The sequence below is a fragment of the Bubalus kerabau genome, chromosome 5 (assembly GCF_029407905.1).
Source record: "Bubalus kerabau isolate K-KA32 ecotype Philippines breed swamp buffalo chromosome 5, PCC_UOA_SB_1v2, whole genome shotgun sequence".
NCBI lineage: Eukaryota > Metazoa > Chordata > Mammalia > Artiodactyla > Bovidae > Bubalus > Bubalus kerabau.
In genome coordinates this window covers 10,963,926-10,983,493 of record NC_073628.1, presented here as the reverse complement: position 1 = coordinate 10,983,493, position 19,568 = coordinate 10,963,926, and the positions used below count along the sequence as shown (strand labels likewise).

General features: G+C 60.4%; 1 protein-coding gene across 1 annotated transcript in view; it reads left to right on the top strand.

Annotated features, from left to right (window-relative positions):
- DAGLA (diacylglycerol lipase alpha) overlaps positions 1-4,261 on the top strand; it is a 31,779-nt gene extending 27,518 nt beyond the window's left edge. Inside the window, exon 20 of the mRNA XM_055581100.1 lies at positions 821-4,261. Within this exon, the coding sequence (XP_055437075.1) occupies positions 821-1,775 (955 nt within the window). The 3' untranslated portion in view covers positions 1,776-4,261. The remainder of the gene's footprint in view (positions 1-820) is intronic.
- Positions 4,262-19,568: the final 15,307 nt, after the last annotated feature.

Sequence of the window (19,568 nt, the reverse complement as noted above, 5' to 3'; positions counted from 1 at the left end):
GCTGCTGCACATACACGGGGTGTATGCACACACACCCCGCTTTCATGCACACTCTTTGGGGGCTCTGAGGCAGTAGCTCTTGAGGCGGGTGGGGCTCCTCCTTCCTCTCTGGGACCCTTCCTTCCCAGGTCCTGGGTCCAGGTGACAAATCTGGCTCCAAGGCTGTTGAGAAGGGTGCTGGCAGCTCCCCGGCCCTTGATGGGCACACCTGGACCTCTCTCCCTGCCGCTGACCGGATGGGGGAGCCAGTGTCTGTGCAGCCATAGTAGCCGCTGCCTCCCCATCCCTGGTCCTTCAGTCACTCCCTGCAGGCCTGTGTGTGGAGCCCGGGGCTCCAGGGCCCCATCCAGCAAAGGGCTACACCCCCTGGGAGAGGTAGGAGGGACCCCAGGGTGAGGAAGGAAGTGACAGCAGCTCGGAAGGGACCCCCTCTGGGTGCTGGCTTGGAGGGTGCTGGACCCGGTGGATGCGGCTCTCAGCTGTGCAGCCTCCCTCCCTGCCTTCCCTCCTTCCTTCTCTCTCCTTCATCTCTGCCTCCAGGGACCTGGGGCAGCCAGTCTCTCTGGGCCTCAGTCTCCTGGTCGGTACAATGAGACTGGCACCAGTGCCCCTCCACCACCACCGCTGCCCTGCTCGGCCCTGCATCCACCCTCCTGTCTTCTATCTTGGGGTCTCCCGAGCTGGTTTTAAAAACGAGAGTTCCCTGTCCCCAGACCGTTCAACTACCTTCCCCTCCTCCCCTCCCCAAGTTCCCTCCAGAGGAGCTGGGGGTGGGTCTCCCCGCCCCTCTGAGTCTCACCCTTCCCTGCCCCCACTGCAGGAGCAAGTCCCAATCTGAGATGAGCCTGGAGGGCTTCTCCGAGGGGCGGCTGCTCTCCCCCGTGGCCGCGGCCTCAGCTGCCCGCCAGGACCCGGTAGAGCTGCTGCTGCTGTCTACCCAGGAGCGGCTGGCGGCTGAGCTGCAGGCGCGGCGGGCGCCGCTGGCCACCATGGAGAGTCTGTCGGACACGGAGTCTCTGTACAGCTTCGACTCGCGCCGCTCCTCTGGCTTCCGCAGCATCCGCGGCTCGCCTAGCCTCCACGCCGTGCTGGAGCGCGACGAGGGCCACCTCTTCTACATCGACCCGGCCATCCCCGAGGAGAACCCATCCCTGAGTTCGCGCACCGAGCTGCTGGCAGCTGACAGCCTGTCCAAGCACTCGCAGGACACGCAGCCCCTGGAGGCCGCCCTGGGCAGTGGGGGCGTCACCCCCGAGCGGCCCCCCAGCGCGGCGGCCAATGAGGAGCCGGAAGAAGGGGGCGGAGGGGCAGCCCCCCGCAGCGGAGAGCTGGCGCTGCAGGAGGGGCGCCTGGGGGACTCGCCCAGCCCTCAGGTGCTGGAGTTCGCCGAGTTCATCGACAGCCTCTTCAACTTGGACAGCAAGAGCAGTTCCTTCCAGGACCTCTACTGCATGGTGGTGCCCGAGAGCCCCACCAGCGACTACGCGGAGGGCCCCAAGTCCCCCAGCCAGCAGGAGATCCTGCTCCGAGCCCAGTTCGAGCCCAATCTGGTGCCCAAGCCCCCACGGCTCTTCGCTGGCTCAGCCGACCCCTCCTCGGGCATCTCGCTGTCACCCTCCTTCCCACTCAGCTCCTCCGGCGAGCTCATGGACCTGACTCCCACGGGCCTCAGCAGCCAGGAGTGCCTGGCAGTGGACAAGGTCCGGACTTCTACCCCGGCTGGCCGCGGGGCCAGCCCCACCAAGCAGGACGACCTGGTCATCTCGGCACGCTAGCAGCACCCAGGAGTGGCTACCGACCGTGGCCCGGGCAGAGCAGGTGGCTCCTTCAGGCTCCTGGTGGCTGCCCCTCGGGCCGGGCAGCTTTGGGGAGAGGCCCCTCCCAGGCCAGTGTCGCCTCAGGCGTTGAGCACTGCTGCTGAGCTGAGGGGTCCGCCTCCCTACCTCAGCTTAGGACCCCCCTGGAGCCAAGGCAGCTGGGATCTGGGCCCTCCAGATAGGGAATGACAGGGAGGGCCGTGGAGCAGGGAGGAGGCTGCAGGGACAGCCTGCCAAAGCGGGGGGCAGGGCCGCACTCTGCCCTCCCAGCCTGACTACCCTCCAACAGGGGCATCCTGGCACCCCCTATTCCAGGACAGGCTATGAGTATGCTGACTCCCCATCACTGCCCTCTGGCTGCTCTCCCAGGGCCGAGATGGAGAGCGGCCCCCTCCCCACATATTCTCATCTGTGGTCCAGGCTGGCATCTGCCCTGGCCACCCCGAGATCTGGTGCCTGCTGGCCAGCCCCATGGGGGTAAACCCCCCCCCACCAAGGTGGCCCGCAGTGCCGTGTATGTTTACAGAAGCTGCTGGGCTGGGCTCAGGATGTGTCCTGGGCTTACAAGCCCCCCTCGCCCTTGCAATCGTGTGTTCAGCTGCCCCTTTTTAAGCAGGCAGGGGCCAGCCTCCACAGGGTTCAAGGCAGTCATGGGGCCTGGAGGTGGCCCATCCATCTCTGCTTGATGTCCCTCATGGTGATCCCTCTGTCGATGGGTCCTGGGTACCCAGGCCTGCCCGCCCCGCCAGCCCATTCCTTCCTGGTCTGCCTTCTACCCCCAGGATCCTGGCCACTCAAAGGGTGGAGGGCACAGGTATGACAAGCCCTGGCTGCAGAGCCAGTGCCCTGGGCAGAAGGAAGGCCCCACCAACCTCCCACCCCTTTTAATCACCTCCCCTAGCCTCGGCACCCCAGGCCCTGGGATCTGAAACCAAACAAGCCTCCGCTCCCCGCAGCTCCCACTCCTTGCCCCCCGCCCTGGGTTCTGTCCTGGGAGCTGGGCTCTCTCCTCTCCCACCTGCCATGTCCTGTTGTCAGGAAGTGGGGCCAAGAGTAGGGTATTGTGGGACCTGGCTAGAGACCCGGGAGGGCCAGGGGCTTAGCCTGAGGCCTGCACAGCCTCCACTGGAGGGGCTCCTTCCCTGCTAGGTTGGGGAAGCATGGGGGATGGGGTGGAGACCCTGCATGTCCCTGGAGGCCCAGCAGGGGGGTGGTGCATGCTGGGGTGAGGGCATGTGTGTGCATGTGCATGAGTGTGCACTGTCCCTGAGGACAGGGTCGGGGGTGGCTGGGGCGCCCTCCCCACCCTCCCCGCCCTGCCTGCTGCCCCCCACCCCGGCCTGCCGAAACAACAGGCAGTGAACACGAGAGGCGCCATGCAGCGGGGGCCACGGGACGAGCTCAGCTTCTGACACATCGTCCCTCTCGTCTCGCCGGCCACTCCAACCCCTGGTTTGGAAGACAGGCATGTGCCGAGGCGTTGACCGCCTGCTTGTGCCTTCATCTCCTCAGAGGCATGGTCCCCCCAATTCTGGGCCCACCCACGGCCTCCCTGGGTCGCCTAGGGCTTCCCTCACCAAGACCCCCATCTCACGATCACTGGTATCTGGGACCCCTGCCCACCCTGCCACGTGGGGACAGAGACCTGGGAGCTGGGCCTCCCTCACCCTCTGTGACTCCCACCCTCATCAATCTCCTTCACCCACCATCAATCTCCTGCCCCTGCTGACTGCCCCCCGAACCCCCCTGCACAGAAGCAAGATGGAATCAGTGGCTCTTAGAGTTCTAAAAAAAAAAAAAAGACAAATCATAAATCAGAGTAAAGTTCCAACTAGCACCCTAGCCAATAGCAGGGGGGCTTGGGATCTGGCCTTTTAATTCCTCCTCCACCAGGATGGGCCTGGGACTTCTGAGGGGGCGTGGTGCCCACCCATGCCCAGGACTGAGCCATCAGGGACAGGCTCCCCACCCCCAAGGCTGCAGCCGCACAGGGTTGCAGGCTTGGGGCTGGGGCAGGCTCGGACTCAGCCCTGGACGCCCCTGGGTCAGCCCACCCCTCCCCACCTCGCCCCTGGAGGATGGGCCTGCTGCGTGTGTCTCCCTTCCTCCACACACCACACTCGGGGGGGTCTGAGCCACCCCCCTCAGCCCAGCTCGGCTCAGACCGACCCCCACTCTGTCCCCCAGACCCGCAGCACAAGGTCTCCTGGACGGCACCGGCCCGTCCTCCCAGGGGCCTGGGCGACCTCCATATGCAATCAGTAGTGAGAGCTGGGCCCCACAGACACTCATGCACTGTTCGTGCCATCCTCCCATGACTTTTTTTGTACCTAATGTATGAAAGATCCAAACTAATATTGCTGTAAAAAAGAGACAAATTAATATAGCTTATTCTATAAATATATCTGTATATAAAGGTTTCTGTATATTGTATAGAGCTGTGTATAAACTGGATGTAGAAGCACACTGGCTGCCTGGAGTGACCTCTCTTCCCCGCAGGTTGGGTGGGGTGGGTCTCAGTGGCAGTGTGGCGGGAGGGGACCCACCCCACCCCCGAGGTCGGCTGTCACCACTGTCAATGCCCTGGTCCAGGACCTCCCTTGGACTCTCAGTGAGAGACCAGAAAACCCTTGAAGCCCCGTTTGAATGGGGGCAGCTCCTTGTTGGGCCCTGCCTGTGTCAGACACGTGCCAGGAGATCTGTCTGACCTCATTAGGGCCCTTTCTTTCCCCTGAGGGGTCTGGGACCCAGAAAGGGTAAGGAAACGGCCCAAGACCAGAGAGGATGGGGAACCAGGCAGGTCTGACAGTGTCTGCCCTTCCCCCCACCCTGACTGCTGGAAGCCAGGGGTAGGGGGTGGCTGGTTGGTGAGAGCACTGAAACTCCCGATCTGGGTAGCACTGGAATGCAGGGGCCACTGGAAGTCTTTGCTGAGGGCTTCCCTGTGAAAGTGTCTAGTCGCTCAGTCATGTCTGATTCTGTGATGCCATGGACTGTAGCCTGCCAGGCTCCCCTGTCCATGGGATTCTCCAAGCAAGTGGGTAGCCATTCCCTTCTCCTGAGGATCTTCCTGACCCAGGGATCAAACCCGGGTCTCCCACATTGCAGGCAAGTTCTTTACTGTCTGAGCCACCAGGGAAGCCTGTCTTGGCATCACTCAGACCGGAACTCGGGGTCTACCATCATGGAGACCTCCTAGCCTACCCTCCCTAGGGAGGGTGCAAAAGACCTAGTCAGGCCCAAGGACCCCCTTCCAGCCTGGCCCCAGGCCAGTGAGGCCTGAGGAGCGGCTGCAAGGCCAGGGTGGGCAGGTGGCCAGGCCTCCTGCAAGCCCAGGTCTGCCTCCTCCACACAGCAGATGGCGCTGTTCCTCCAGCCAGTCCGAGGGGACCTACACCAGTGCCGCCCAAACGCTGACCCAGCCAAGGTCTAACCAGACCTGGACCTTCCCCTCCCGACACTGCCCACCCTCCCAGCTCTGAGTGCAGACTGAGGTGTTGGGGAGAGTGACAGAGTGGTTCTGTCTTCCCCCAGGCCTCTTCGAACAGAGGAAACTGAGGCTACATAAAGGTGGAAACTTTCTCGAGGGCACTCAGGCCCAGGGGCAGATCTAGGACTAAAATCCAGGCCTTCCCAGCCCTGCCTCCACACTCGCCTAATAGTTTTCAGAGGTTCTTCACACCTTGTAGTCTCATTTGGCTTGCAAATTATTCTATCAGGAGAACAGAAGCAGAAGCTGAGGATCAGAGAGGTTCTGTGACTTGCCTGAGGTCACACAGCCAGAGTGTGGAACGGGGAGGGGCTCTCATGAGGAGTGATGGGGGAGGGACTGGAGCAGCGCCTTGCCTCCCAGACCCCACTCGGCCACCCGTATGGCCTGTCCCGTCTCAGCTGGGAGGGAAGCGGGAGAGAGGTGACCCTGCTTGCTTGCAAGGGACCCCTCGCTTGCTGACTCCCTGGGTTCATGCTCACCACTCTTTGGGCCCTCCTCTCTTCCTCTGCAAAGTGGGCAGGTGCCAAGGACTGTGTGAGTCCACAGGAGGCCCAGAGTCTTGCAGGCTGCAGTAGGGAGGGTTCTGTCCACAGCGCTCCACCCTTCCCTGGGCCAGCCTCCAGCCCGTTACTCATTAACCCTCATGTCCCTGCCTCCCTTTCCCCAGGGTTGCCTGCTGAGTGGCTGCCTCTTCCTGACCCAACCGCCCCCTCAAGGGCCAGCGCTGGGCTCTGGGAACTGACCTGGAGTCAGAGAAAGCCGCATTTATCAATCACCTCCCTGGTACTTTACCTACACCATGAGGTGGGAATAATGGGTTGACTCAGAGATGAAGGTACAGAGGACAGGCCTTGCAGAATGGCTGAGCCAGCCCCAGGGACAGCTATGTCTGCCGGGCCAGCACAGAAATCTCGGTCCCTCACTCGTGTGGCGTGGTGAGGAGAGGGTACTGGCAGGGACTTCTCTCCATGGATGGGTTCCCTCAAGGTCCTGCTTACGCAAGGCTCTCTGGGGCTCCCTCACCAGCCTCAACCTCCTTCATTATGGAGTTGGAGGGTGGCAGCCTTGACTCTTCACTGAGCCCTGGAGTCAGGGGCCTTTCAGCCACCCTACTCCCCCAGCGCAGAGACGAAGATCCCAGGGGACCACTGCTCCCTCACTCAGTGGTTTAGTGGGGTCAGGGGAGACAGCAGGGCGAGAACCCCCTGAGCCAGGCCAGCTCCCATGAGATGAACAGGAAGCCCCATCCCACTGCATGCATCTTCAAGGCCGAGACCCAACAACCCAGCCTGAGGACTTGGGTGCTGGGGACAAAATACGCATAGCTCCACCCACCCACTGCCAGGGCAAGGCATCTTTCACAGATGGGGACCGCCTTCTAACGGTAGACTTTTTGGGCACCACGTGGGATGTGGCAGGAAGACCTGCGGATGGGGGAGGCTTGTAAAGAAGCTGATTTTCCAGGCGGTCCTGGGCAACTCCTAAAATAAATTCATTTTAAAAAATCACTCGGCGTAGGCGGGTGTCTACTTTGTCCGCGGGGTGGGCCTGACCCGGGTGGGGGAGGGGGCAGAGCAGAGAATAACAATTGTCTTAAGGGAGGCTGCAGAGGGGGAAAAACCTCTGGGGTGTATCAGCTGGAAAAGAATAGGCGTCTCAGTGTGGCCCTCTCCCTCCCTCAGTCGGGCCCCTGTGGGGGGAGCGCTGGTCAGCTCACACAGCTGGGGCCTCCAGCAAAATCCATTTCTATATATCTAAGAGCAACAGCTCCGAGAGCGGCCCCCGGGGGACAAAACCTCATTGTGAGGCGCCCGCCGGCCTGGGCACCCCCTCCCCCAGCCCCAGAACTGTCGTGGCATTGACCCTCCTCGGCGGGCCACCACGGGCCTGCTGACTGGGCCACATCTGGGGCTCAGGCCCCGGCTGTCCCCCCACCCCCACCAAGGCTGGCCGCTGGGGAGGAGGAGGAGGGTAGCTTGTGTGAGAACCGCTTTGCTGGCTCTCACTGCCACGTCCACCCGGTAGCCCAGCTCGCCCCCCACCCCACACTGTCCTCTGAGGGGCCACCGGTGGGCTGCCTAGACCGGCATCTTGACTTGCCAGTGAGTCCTCCCACCACCCCCTCCTTGGCCTCTGTTTCAGTTTTGTCATCTGTCAATCAATGCAGAGGAAACAAAGCCTGAATAGTCACTGCAAGGACTGATGCTGAGGCTGAAGCTCCAATACAGTGGCCACCCAATGCAACGAACTGACTTCCTGGAAAAGCCCCGGATGTTGGGAAAGCTAGAAGGCAGGAGGAGAAGTGGGTGACAGGGGTGAGATGGTTGGATGGCGTCATCGACTCAATGGACATGAGTTTGAGCAAGCTCTGGAAAAGTGAAAGACAGGGAAGCCTGGCGTGCTGCAGTCCATGGGGTCCTAGAGAGTAGAACACGACTTAGCGACTGAACAAGAAGAAGAGTGGGGTAGATTTTTTTCCAGCCCCCGTGCTGTGTCTGAGGACCCAGGGAGGCTGTGAGCGGAGCCACTCTGTAGTGAGATGATTCTCTGGGTCCCGGATTCCAGAACTCCCTGCTTCCAAGGTTTCAGAGTTCTAAGATTCTGCAGTTTGAAGACGCCACCCTAGTCATTCATTCATCACATCTATTAATATTTTGAGCACCTACTGTGTGCCAAGTAGCATTCTTGGTGCTGAACTTAGAGCACTGACCAAGCCAGAAAAAAACCCTTACCCTCATAGAGCTTTCATTCTTGAGCAAGGAGAAGAATCATAACAAAGAGTAGATACAAATCTTTTTCATGGTGAGAAAGAAAGGCTAGGTAGGGGGAACTGGGTTTCCCAGGTGGTCCTAGTGGTAAAGAACCTGCCTGCCAATGCAGGGGACTTTAAGAGATGCGGATTCGATCCCTGGCTTGGGAAGATCCCCTGAAAGGGGGCATGGCAACCCACTCCAGTATTCTTGCCTGGAGAATCCCATGGACAGAGGAGCCTGTGGGCTACAGTCCATGGAGTTGCAAAGAGCTGGACACAATTGAGCAACTTAGCACTCGTGCACACAGGGGGAATTGCTTTCAATAGGATGGCCAGTGAGGTGGTGAGTGAGCTGAGACTGACTACGCCCAAGGAACCAGCTCAGGGGAACCAACGTTGCAGACAGATGGAACAGCATGTGCCAAGGCCCCGTGGCAGGTGTGAGTCTGGCATGTTTGAGTGATGGCAAAGAGGACTTGTGGTGCCTGTGACTTGGCAATGGAGAGCGGAGTAGGAGATGAGGCCAGCATTACAGGCTGGAGCAGGTCATACTCGGCCTTGGAAACCAGGGCAGGAGTTTAGATGTTTTTGTTTTTTTAATTTTTATCGGAGTATGATTTACAATGTTGTGTTGGTTTCTGCTGTATAGCAAAGTGAATCAGTTATACTTATGTGTGTGTGCTAAGTCGTTTTAGTCATGTCTGACTCTTTGCGACCCTATGGACCGTAGCCCACCAGGATGCTCTGTCCATGGGATTCTCCAGGCAAGAATACTGGAGTGGGTTGCCATTTCCTCTTCCAGGGGATCTTCCCGACTCAGGGATCGAACCCATGTCTCTTAAGTCTCCTGCGTTGACAGGCGGGTTCTTTATCACTAGCACCAACAAGGAAGCCTATCAGTTATACAGACACATATATAATGCCATTTGCAGCAGCATGGATGGACCTAGATATTGTTTTGAGTGCAAAGGGAAACCCCAGGTTTTAGGAAAGAAGTGACACGATCTGATTTACGTTTTAAAAAGAGTGATTTGGGTGACTACCCTAGCGGTCCAGTGTTTAAGACTGTGTTTTCCAGAGCAGGGGTACAGGGTTGGGGGGGTTCCATCCCTAGCTGGGGAACTAAGATCCCACATGCTGTGTGGCATGGCCAAAGAATAAATAAATAAATAATAAAAATAGATAAGTAAAAAAAGTGATAGGAAGGGTTATAGAGGAGATCAGTGGGGAGAGAGGCTGTGCTGTTTGGCAGGAAAGAAATGAGAGGCGCTCGCAGAGATGGAGACAGAGAGAGAAGGCTGGTGGATTCACTCAGGACCCTCCTGGATGACGGAAGGGACAGTTTCCCAGGTCAGCCAGGACCTGGCTCTGATGTTGCCTTTGACCCTAATCCCTTTGAAACCGTTAGACCTGGACCGTTCAATACCACAACTACACATAGCTATTTAAATTTGAACTAATTAAAATTAACTAAAAATTGAGAAGTCAGATTCCCAGTCTCAACAGCCACTTTTCAAGTGCTCGGCAGCCAGATGCGGCTGGCAGCGACCCTGATGGAAGACAGAGAGGGAATCCGCCATCACTGCAAGGTTGTACAGGACAGACTTCCTCAGACGGTACCGAACTTCACTGAGCCTCAGTGTTCGCATCTGTAAAATCACATAGTAGTCTCTCTTTGGTAGGGTACCTGAGAGGACGAACTCAGAGATAATCCCCGTAGAGCACTCAGGGTGGGCCTGGCCTCTAACGAACATTTGAGAAATGCAAGTTATTGCCGAGATGGGCAGTGGGTCAACAGAGGAAACGGGGGTTATCCCTGAGGTTTGGTTCTGAACATCTGAGATTGAGAAGCCAGCTGTCTGCTCTTACCCCAGGGGCAGGCAAGGACTGCGGGGGTCCTGGCCTCCCGCAGCACAGGGGTCTGGCGGCGCAGTGACCCCCCCCAACTCGATTAGGAGCCCCCCACCCCGCGCCGAGCGCCCCCTGGAGGAGCCGCGCGCATCCTGCCCGGCGCGGGTCTGCGGCGGGCCGGCAGGGGGCGCGGCGCGCGGCCGGCGGGCGGGGCGCGTGCGGGCGGGCAGGGGCCGGGCCAGGGCCGCGCTGGGGGCGAACGAGGCGGCGGGCCGGGCGGGACCGCAGCGGGAGCCGAGCCGGGACTGTCGCGCTGGCCGCGCCGGCGATGCCGCGCCCCCGGGCCGGGCTGTAGCGGGGCCGGGGCGGAGTGCGCGGCGGGCAGGCCGGACATGGAGGTGGTGGACGAGACGGAGGCGCTGCAGCGCTTCTTCGAAGGTGAGGGACCGCGCGGGGCCGGCGGGGACGACGACCCTCTCGCGCTGGGAGCCCCCAGCCCGGTCTGCCTGGGGACTGGGACCTCGGACTGTGCTTTCGCCAGGCCGGGACCCCGCCAGAATGCCTGCTCCGGGCGGGGGCCCTCCTCCATCTCCTGCAGGTTAATACCCACCTCTGCTGAACTTGGGCTCCCCCTCCCTGTTCCTCCCCCCCCCCACCCCCCCACTCCCGACACAACTTCCTTGGAGCTGCGTCCCATCCCTACTCAGCCTTCCTTCACGCCTTCCAGGACCCGCAGTCCCCTCTGAATTCTGACACTTCCCGACCCCGGGGACCGTCTCTGTGCTTCGCTGGAACCCCCCTCTAGGCTGGAGTCCCCAGCACGCCTTCTGGGGGTCTTCCATGCCTCTTAGGCTAGCACCCCAGCGTGCCTCCCAGAGACTGGGACCCCCGCCTAAGGACCCAGACGCCCTGCCTTTGCTTTCAGGTTGGCATCCTGCTCCCGCTGCCCCTAGCCTGACTCCTAGGAGCTGGGACCTGCCCCACGGTGCTTCCTGGAGCCTAGGACCCCCATCAAGATGGGGAGACCCCCTTCAGGACCGTCACCCACCTTCTCCAAGGCTGCCCCCTCCCCCACAGCTGAACTTCCCCTGGAAGCAGCTACCCCTCCCTTACCAGGGTCTGGGGTACCCCTCCCCGGCATTCCTCTGTGGGCGGGATTCCCCCCCCACCACCACCTCCAGTGCTCTCCTTGGGCTGGAACCTTCTTGAAGTTGGCATCACCCCCCCTTCCCACCGCCCCCACCACATTAGCTACCTCCTCCCTCTGAGACCTCTCGCTGCCTCCTGCCAACCCCCCAAGGGTCCTCTGGGCTATGTCTCACACCTGTCCCTGGAGCTCTGCCCCCTCAGACGGTGCCCCTGTCCCAGGAACGACCTCTTCTCCTCACCTTGACCCTACAGGACCCTCGCCAGGGCTGGGATCTACGCACACCCGACCGTGTTTTCTTCTGCCCTCTCCCCGCTCCTGAGCAGTGGTTTTGGGGGCGCTGCACCTTCATCTCGCCAGCTTCTCTCCCCTTTTCCTGAGTAGCCTCCGCCCCTCCTCCAAGCTGTCCCCCTCCCCGGTGCTGAGTTCAGGAGGGAAGGGACAGCGTGGGGGAGGGGGACAGGCACAGGCTGACACCCCCCAGCTTCTCAGACCCTTGCTGGAACATCTAGCCAGACCTTCTGGGTGCTTTTGTGTCCCTCTCCACCCACCTCGGTAGCCCACCCTCTGCCCCTACCCGCTGCCCAGTCCCTGAGCCCATACCCTGCACCTCAGTGCTTTCAGAATGCAAAATTCGATGATCCAGAACCTTCCATCAGTGTGAACCTAACCCTGGCGAGTTGCGGGTGGCCCACAGGGCACACAGGGCAGGGAATTAGGGCCCAGGTTTCAAGCCCAGCGCCCAGATCCCTTTGGAGTCCTGTGAGGGAGCAAGGAAGGCCTTTCTTTGACTCAGTTTCTCCCTGTGACTTCCGGGGTGTGAGGGTGGGAGCCTTTGTCCACTCTGCTTGCTGCCCCCCAGCCAGAAGTCACAGACAGGGAGAAAGTTTGCTAAACAACCCAGGTAAGGGCATCCCCAAGCCTCAGGCCTCTCCACTGCAGTTTTTGGGACCCCCAGCAGCCCCAGATCCAAGAAGTCAGGTTGGGACTAGGTTGAGTGGTTGATCCTGAGTGGATTGGCCATTTGAGGGTCCTGACATTTCCCCATTGGTCCCAGGGGCTCTGGTTCTCCCCTGCTCCTGCTAATCCTTTAGGAGCCTTGAGGGGCTTTATGGAGACCCTGGGGAGGTAGGAAGGGGACACTTGTCCTTGCTTGGGGGCTGCTCTTTTGGGGGTGCCCTGAGCGTGCCAGACGTCCCGATGACTCACAAGCCAGACCCCCTTACTTCCTGCAGATATCCCCGCACCTCCTCCCCCAGGACCCTGGGCCCGGGCAGAGGGGTGGGCTTGGCTGGCCCAGGCTCCCTGTCTCCGCAGCCAAACTTTCCCTCCTGGCCGTGGGTGGGGAGTGGGGGTGGGGGCTGACGCCACGGCTCAGCCATGCGGCTGGCCTGGCTGGCCTGGCGGGGAGGCTGTGCTGCTCCCTCCAGAGAGATAAGAGGAGACTCAAGAATGTCTGTGGAGGGAGCCAGGGGCTGGAAAAGTGCTCCCAGAGCCTGCGATGGGGGGAAGGTGGGGCAGGCGCTGAGGGCTGGGGTCTCCCAGGCAGCTTGGGTGGGGAAGGCCTGGCCGGGAATCTGGTGGGCAATGGCACATGGGGGACTCAGTGTGGGTGTTAGGGAGCCCCTGGGGGGTGGGGGGTGCTGGCGAGTGTGCTCATGAGTGGAAGTGTGGAAGCGGGGGCAGCAGTGCTGTTGTGCGCATGGTGTATGTGTTGTTCCAGGGAGAGGGAAGAGACGCGGTACGTATGTCCCTCGGGGCTGGGGGACGCCTGAGCTCTCATCCCAGGTCCTGCTTGGCTGTGGTCACCCCCCAGGACAGTGCGTACATAGGCGCAGGGTCTGTGCTTTCAGCTCTGGGCTTGGAGATGGGAGAGGGCTTGACTGAAGGGGGCAAGGTGTGCCCAGGCCCCTTGTGTGACAAGGCCCCCTCTCCAGGCACATCAGGCATGTGTCCTGGGTCCTGCCCGCACAGGGTGGGGGGGCCAGGCTGTACCCGGCCCCAGGGTGAGGGGCTGGAGGCTAAGGCGCTTTGAGCCTCAGGTGGGAGGCTGGGACAGGGCGGCCCCCTCGAGGCTGGTACAGCCGGGCCCCCGTGACTGCCTTGCTAATCCCCTAGAGGGAGGCTACAGCCGCCCAGACCCGCGGGCACAGGGCCTGCAGAGAGCGGACCCTCCAGGCACGATGCACTGGCTCCCAGCAGGTAACCGGGACGCAGTGGCAGGTGTCCTCCTAATCACGTTGACTGGCTGGGGCCTGGGGCTCCCAGAGCTGGTCAGGGCCAGGGCCAGGTGGCGGCAGAGGATCCCTAATAGGGTCTTAGAGGTTGTGGGGTGGGCTCGGTCGCTGAGAGCTGTGTGGCCCTCTCTGGACCCCTTTTCCTCACCTGCAAGATAAGAGTGGGCAGCAGAGAAGATCTTGATGCTGCCCTGGGCTCTGATGAGCCTTCTCCTCCAGCCCTGGGGAAGAGGGATGTTTTAGAAGGCGGAGGGTGCTGGCCCCTGGCTTCAGGGACACATGGGGTGTGAGTGAACAGCGGCCAGCCCTCAGAAAGCCGGTGGGGATGGAGGAAGCGACTGAACGGAGCTGGGCTGCCAGCATGTGCTGGAGAGGCCACCCAGAGGTTGGGGTGCCTCCCCTGGCCTCTAGAGCCCTGTTAGGATTGGAGGTGGGAGCCTGGTTTTCACTCCTTCCAAACCTGATGGGTAGCTTGGGCTGGTGACTTCCCTTCTCTGGCTTCATGTCCCCTACCTGTCTGGGGTAGGCAGGTAGGCTGGACCAGAGCAGGGGCTTCCAGGATGATTCTTTTCAGCCACCAAACAAAGGCAAGCTCCTGACCTCACGATAGGACATATACACTGGACACGGGGGGAGGGGGCGCTGGGCTCCTCACCGATCCCAGAACACCAGATCCTGGCTTTGACCCTTCCTCAGCTCTGGGATGGGGAAGTGGAGGGATGGCATTGGCCCGCTTTCCCCAGAGTCCAAGACTGTGGCTCCAAGAGAAGGGGGTCAGTCCGGGTGAACCAGGGCTGATACCCAGGCCTCAGCACGCCCCGTCGCCAGGGCCTTGGGGAGGGAGGGTGGCCTTCCTATGGGGACCAGCCCCTCTGCCTGCAGATGAGGCCCCCGGGGAGCCCACCTGACCACTCATGGAAGAGGATGCCCACCCTGGACGGGAGTCTGGGGCTGAGATGCGCTGTGTGACCAGGCACTGTGCCTGAGTCCACCTGCCTGCAGTGTGCCCTGGGGAGTCGGTGGGTAGGGGAGACCACCAGACCCCTGACTCTCAAGGGGATGAGATGGGGTGCCTCCTGGGTCCACACAGAGCCACTCTGGAGGACTTCTGTCCCAGCCCCACCTCCCTAGGTCCTGACCCCAGCTGGAAGGGAAGTGGTAGGTAGCAGGGGCGGCGGGGGGGGGGGGGGGGCGACTGACTCATCCCCCTGTTCCCAGCACCCAGCGTAGGGCCGCACAGGGTGGGGGGAGGGCAGGAGATGGAAGCAACAATGACCATGTGAACAGAGGCAGGGTCAGGGGGCCTGGTTCAGCACAAAGGAGCGGAGCAGGCTGCTTCCAGCCTACCAACTCCAGGGCTTCTCCTGAGTCTGAGGGCCTGGGCAGAGGGGCCCCGGGGGTCTTAGGCAGAGCCAAGCAGGGTGTTGGGGGGAAAGATAGGCTGCTCTGGGCAGAACGGCCCCCTCCTGGGGAACTGGCCCCCGCTCTCTGATTCCTCGCAGGACTGGGGGCCCTGGCAGCAGAGGCCGCTGGGTAACTGCCCAGCGGGGGCTGCTGATTGGCTGCTGCCCTTGGACTTTGCCCGCTCGATAAGGATGGAGAGAAGAAATCATTAACTGAATTATTAACCGGGGCTGGCCCCGCCCTACCCAGGCTGTCTGCCCTTTTTCTCCCACCTTCTTCCTTTTCACCGAGCCCTCCTCTGGGTCTCAGTTTCCCCCGCAGCCTGGGTGTGTGTATGGAGAGGCATCCTCTCCCATCTTGGTCTCCAGCCCCAGCTGCCAGCATGTTGGGCAGCCCCTTGAGCCCATGTGGGTCTCTGCATTCATTGAGGTGGGCTGTGGGTCTGTCCTTAGCCTTCTCCTGGTCCTGTCCCTAAACCTCTTTGTGCCTCCACCTTCCCTTCTGTAGAATGGCAACACAGCTGTAGGCATCATACCTGCCTCTCAGGGTTTCCGTGGAGATTAGATAAACGGGGTCTGGGACGGTAACTGGTGGGGTGTCTGCAGCCTGGACTGTGATTGCTCTCCCTTGGGAGGCTCACACCAGGTACTATGCTCCCCGCTTTATCGGTCCAAGGATAGGTCAGTACCCCCAGCGTCAGGCTGGGGCCTGTGGCTGGCGCTGTGTGTCTTGGGAAAGCCCCTCACCCTCTCTGGGCTGCTCATTCCAGGGCCGAAGGGAAGCTGTGACCTTGTGGAGCACCCGGTACTCAGAGGCCGCTCCATGGCCCTGCCTGGCCCTGATGCCACTCCTGGTTCCCGGTGCCTCCAGCGGGGCCTGCCCCACCCTCCAGCTCAGAGATGAGGAACTCAGGCTGGTGGCTGGGGGAAGGGGCTTGACCATCCTTTGTTTTTGCCAGCCGCACCCAGGCCGGAGGTTTAGGTGTGTGTTGTCTCTCGGGGGCCCTGTGGAAGTGCGGCTGGGGTCCCCTCACTTCTGAGAGGGGGCTGCTGAGGCAGGAGGAGGAGGCGATGGGGCAGGCTCACTCAGGGCAGCCGTGGTGGCAAAGCTGGGTGGCATCCCGTCTCCTGACCTGCAGCCCATCACAGCTGGGTGCCAGCTTGGAGTGGGGCGGGAGGGGGCCTCTTGTCTGTGTGCTGGGGGGCCTGACCCTTCACGTGCGACTGTGCTGGGTGACTGTTGTCCAGCCCCTGGACCTTTCTGGACCTCAGACCCCTCACTCAGATGGTCAGGGTTGTGTGATAGAAGCAGTGAGACCCCAAGACTGTTGAGGCTGGAGGAAGGAAGGAAGGGAAAACCCTGGGTCGAGGGGCAATTGGCTCCTAAGCAGCCCCTGGCCTGGACCATGGACAGTGGGCTTCAGGGCTTCCTGGCCTCTCCCTGCCTACTTGCTCATCGGTGGGAAAGGTTTTCCTCCATCTGACCTAGATCCCTCCAGCCCCACTAATGCACAACCACAGCCTCTGTCTCTCTGAGGAGCTTGGGGACCCACCCCCCTCACTCCCCTCTTCATCACCTCAGTCCCCCGTGCTCCCTTCTCCCCACCATGGTTCTTCTCCTGGGGTCTGTGGTCTTGGAGGGAGGGGGGAGCTGGGAGCTCCTCTCTGAGCAGCCCAAAGAGGGTGAGGGGCTTTCCCAAGATACACATCCCCTGCTTTGCTAACTGGGAGTGGGCTGCCTTTGGTGACAGAGTTGGACTGGCTTACACCGAGTTCGCTCAGCTGGACTGGCTTCACCTGGACCTGATGGGGAGGTGTGCTGGCCTGGGCCTGCCTTGGGTCAGCGAGCACTGCAGGCACGCGTGCGTGCTCACTCAGTCGTGTCCAACTGTTTGCGATCCTATCGACTGTAGCCCGCCGGGCTCCTCTGTCCGTGGGATTTTCCCGGCACAAAGACTGGAGTGGGTTGCCATTTCCTCCTTGAGAGAATCTTCCCGACCCAGGGATTAAGCCCACATCTCCTGAGTCTCCTTCACTGCAGGCAGATTCTTTACCTACTGAGCCACCGGGGAATCACTGTGGGCACGAGTGTACAAATGTGAGGTGTGTTGAGATGTGAACATGCCGCAGGGCCTTTGCACTGGCTCCCCACTGCCTGGAATGTTCTTCTCAGTTGTCCGTGTGGCTCACCTCCTCCCTGTCTTTGCTCTGTGAAGCCTTCCCTGATATCCTGCTTAAAATGACAACTCCTTCTCACTCTTCTAGCACCCCAGCCTCATCTCCCTGCCTTAGTGTCTCCATAGCATTTGTCACATTCTAAAATGCTGTGGGTTTGACCCATCTATCTTGTCACCTGACTCTGCATCCGGAATGTCAGCTCCATGTAGACAGGAGGTTTGTGTTTGTTTTGTCTTTTTTTTTAAGGAAAGTACAATTTATATGTACAACCAGTAAACCTGATACAGAAGAGGGGACTAGGACAGGCCAGGAGTGGGTGTGAAGAGACTGGGAGAGGGGCAGCCAGAAAGTGAAGGGGAGCCAAGAGGAAGTGAGGGGTTCCTTGTGCAAACTGCCACCCTCCCCAAGCCCTCCTGGGGAAGAGGGTGTGCACATGTCTCCCCAGCTTGCCCTTCGCTATTTTGCTCTGGTCCCAAAGGAAAGGTCGTCCCCTGACTGGGCCCCCACCTGGCCACAAATGGGACGAGGCAGGAGGTTTTGTCTGCTCACTGCTTCATCTCTGGAGCCTACCATCATGACTGAAACATACATGCTCAGTAAATAATTGTGTGAAGATATGGGTGAGCACACTTGGACCATGCTGTGTGTGTGCACATGCGTGTGTCAGTGTTTGGCGTGTGTGCCTCTGCACAGGTGTATGTTTGGATGTACATGATCGTGTGTGTGCTAGTGGATACATGCCTGGGAGTGTGCTCTTGTGTCACGTGCATGTGGGGCATGCTGGTGTGTGAACACAAATGGGCCTGGGTGACCCTGGTAAGCCCACCCTGAGCTGCAAGGAGCCTATTTTACCTCTGCGGGGAGGGGTCTTCCTCAGCCTGCCTGGCCTGGTCGCTGTGGGAGATGGTTGGGGGTCGTAGAGCAAAGTGGAAATCCCTAGGGACCAATGCGGGTTCCCTAAGAAGGGGCCACAGCTGCTGGGCCCAGCTCTGTTGAACCTGGCTTGGGAGCATCTTGGGGCTGAGAGTTCAGCCTTGTGTAGATCTGAGGACAGGATGGCAGCTGTGTGGGAACCCAAGGAGGACACAGCTATACCCCAGAGGGGGCTAAAGATTTCAGGTCCCCTGGAGTAGAAGGGTCTCTGCAAACAGGATGCAGGACTCGACTGTATTTTTGGCAAGAAGTTGAGAGGGAACAAAGACAACCATGGATCAGATTTAAGGATCTGCTGGCAATGACTCCAAAGCCACATCCTTGTCATTCAGCCCCAGGCTAACTGGGGATTTGATGCTGAGATGCAGAGGGTCACTTGCAGAATCAAGCATTTGACCTGAAGGCATTTTGGGTGAGAAGGCTCTGGTCACAATTTGAAGCCTGAATTAGTTATCATATATTAATCATAGGTCATATTAATAAAGATAGAAAGTCCAGACCAAGGAAGGTGAGAGCCCATGTGCCCTGTCCCAGTGGGAACTAGTTTGGCACATGTCGATCAGCTCAGTCAATATTGGGAGATGAAACCACAGCACGGAGGGCCCTCTGTGACTGGGGTGATTGCGGAAGGACTGGCAGGGCAGGCAGACAGTCACAGAAGTCCTACCCACTGGAGTGGGGATGGCTAGAGCCAGGTCCTGGAGACTGGACTATGCCACGGGTGTGCCAGAATAACAACATGGCACCAGTTGTGCCTGGGCAGGAAAGGAGATGGGAGTCCCAAGGTTGATGGAGACAGGATAGTTAACACTAACTGAGGAATGGCCTCCTGGGGTGAGGAGCTCTCCCACCATCTCATTGAAGACTCACGACCACCCCATGATGCAGGAATCTCCTGCACTTGAAGGAAGCTAAGGCCAGAGAGGTCAGGCCACTTACTGAGGGTCACGCAGCAATGAAGGAAGGGCCCACATTACCAACCAGGTCTCTGTGACCCCAGGGGTCCATTTAGGGCATTGTGGGAGTGCCAAGGTGGGCAGTCTTCTGACCATTGCTACCCTGGTCAGCCCTCGTCTGGAGGCAGGATCCCTGGGGTGGACAGTCGACAATGGGAGGATAGACCTGTGCCCTGATTGCCCCGGGTTCCGATCAGCTCTGCCCGGACGGCATCCTTAGGCCCTGGCCTGCCCTGCCCACAGCCACGTGGCCGACGGGATTTCCGCCATGTTTGGGGCATGAATTGACAAGTGCCCCATTGACGGGTGGGGGGGAGGGTGTGGACAGGGCACAAGCCTCCCACTGTGCCGTGTCCCCACCCTCCCCCGTTCCCCGGGACAATGCCCGAGACTCAGCCAGCGGCCACAGCTGGTGGTGAGGGGGCGTGAGCATGAGTGGGGAGGAAGGGAAGGGTCCAGGGTGGAGGACCACCTGGGCCCCTACCCGCCCTCAGCCCGCACCTGGCTTGTGTCCCCTGGGTTCCCCTTCTGCCCAGCTGGGTGGCCTTAGAGGGAGGAGGAGAGAGGAGGGCAGGGGCTTCCTTCCCACAGCCCCCATCCCTGTCTCCCTGGGAAGGAGCAGTGTCTGGCTCCTGTTAAAGGCAGGTAATAAAGGGCCTAATTAATGAGGAGCAGCTGGGGTGCATAGCTCAGCGAGGCAGGGGCGGTGCCTGGAGGGGCCCTGTCTAGCCCTGGACCCTAACTGCAGCATAGCCGGGCGGAGGTCCCCAGACCCAGGCAGGCCTGGTTCCAGTGCCCTGC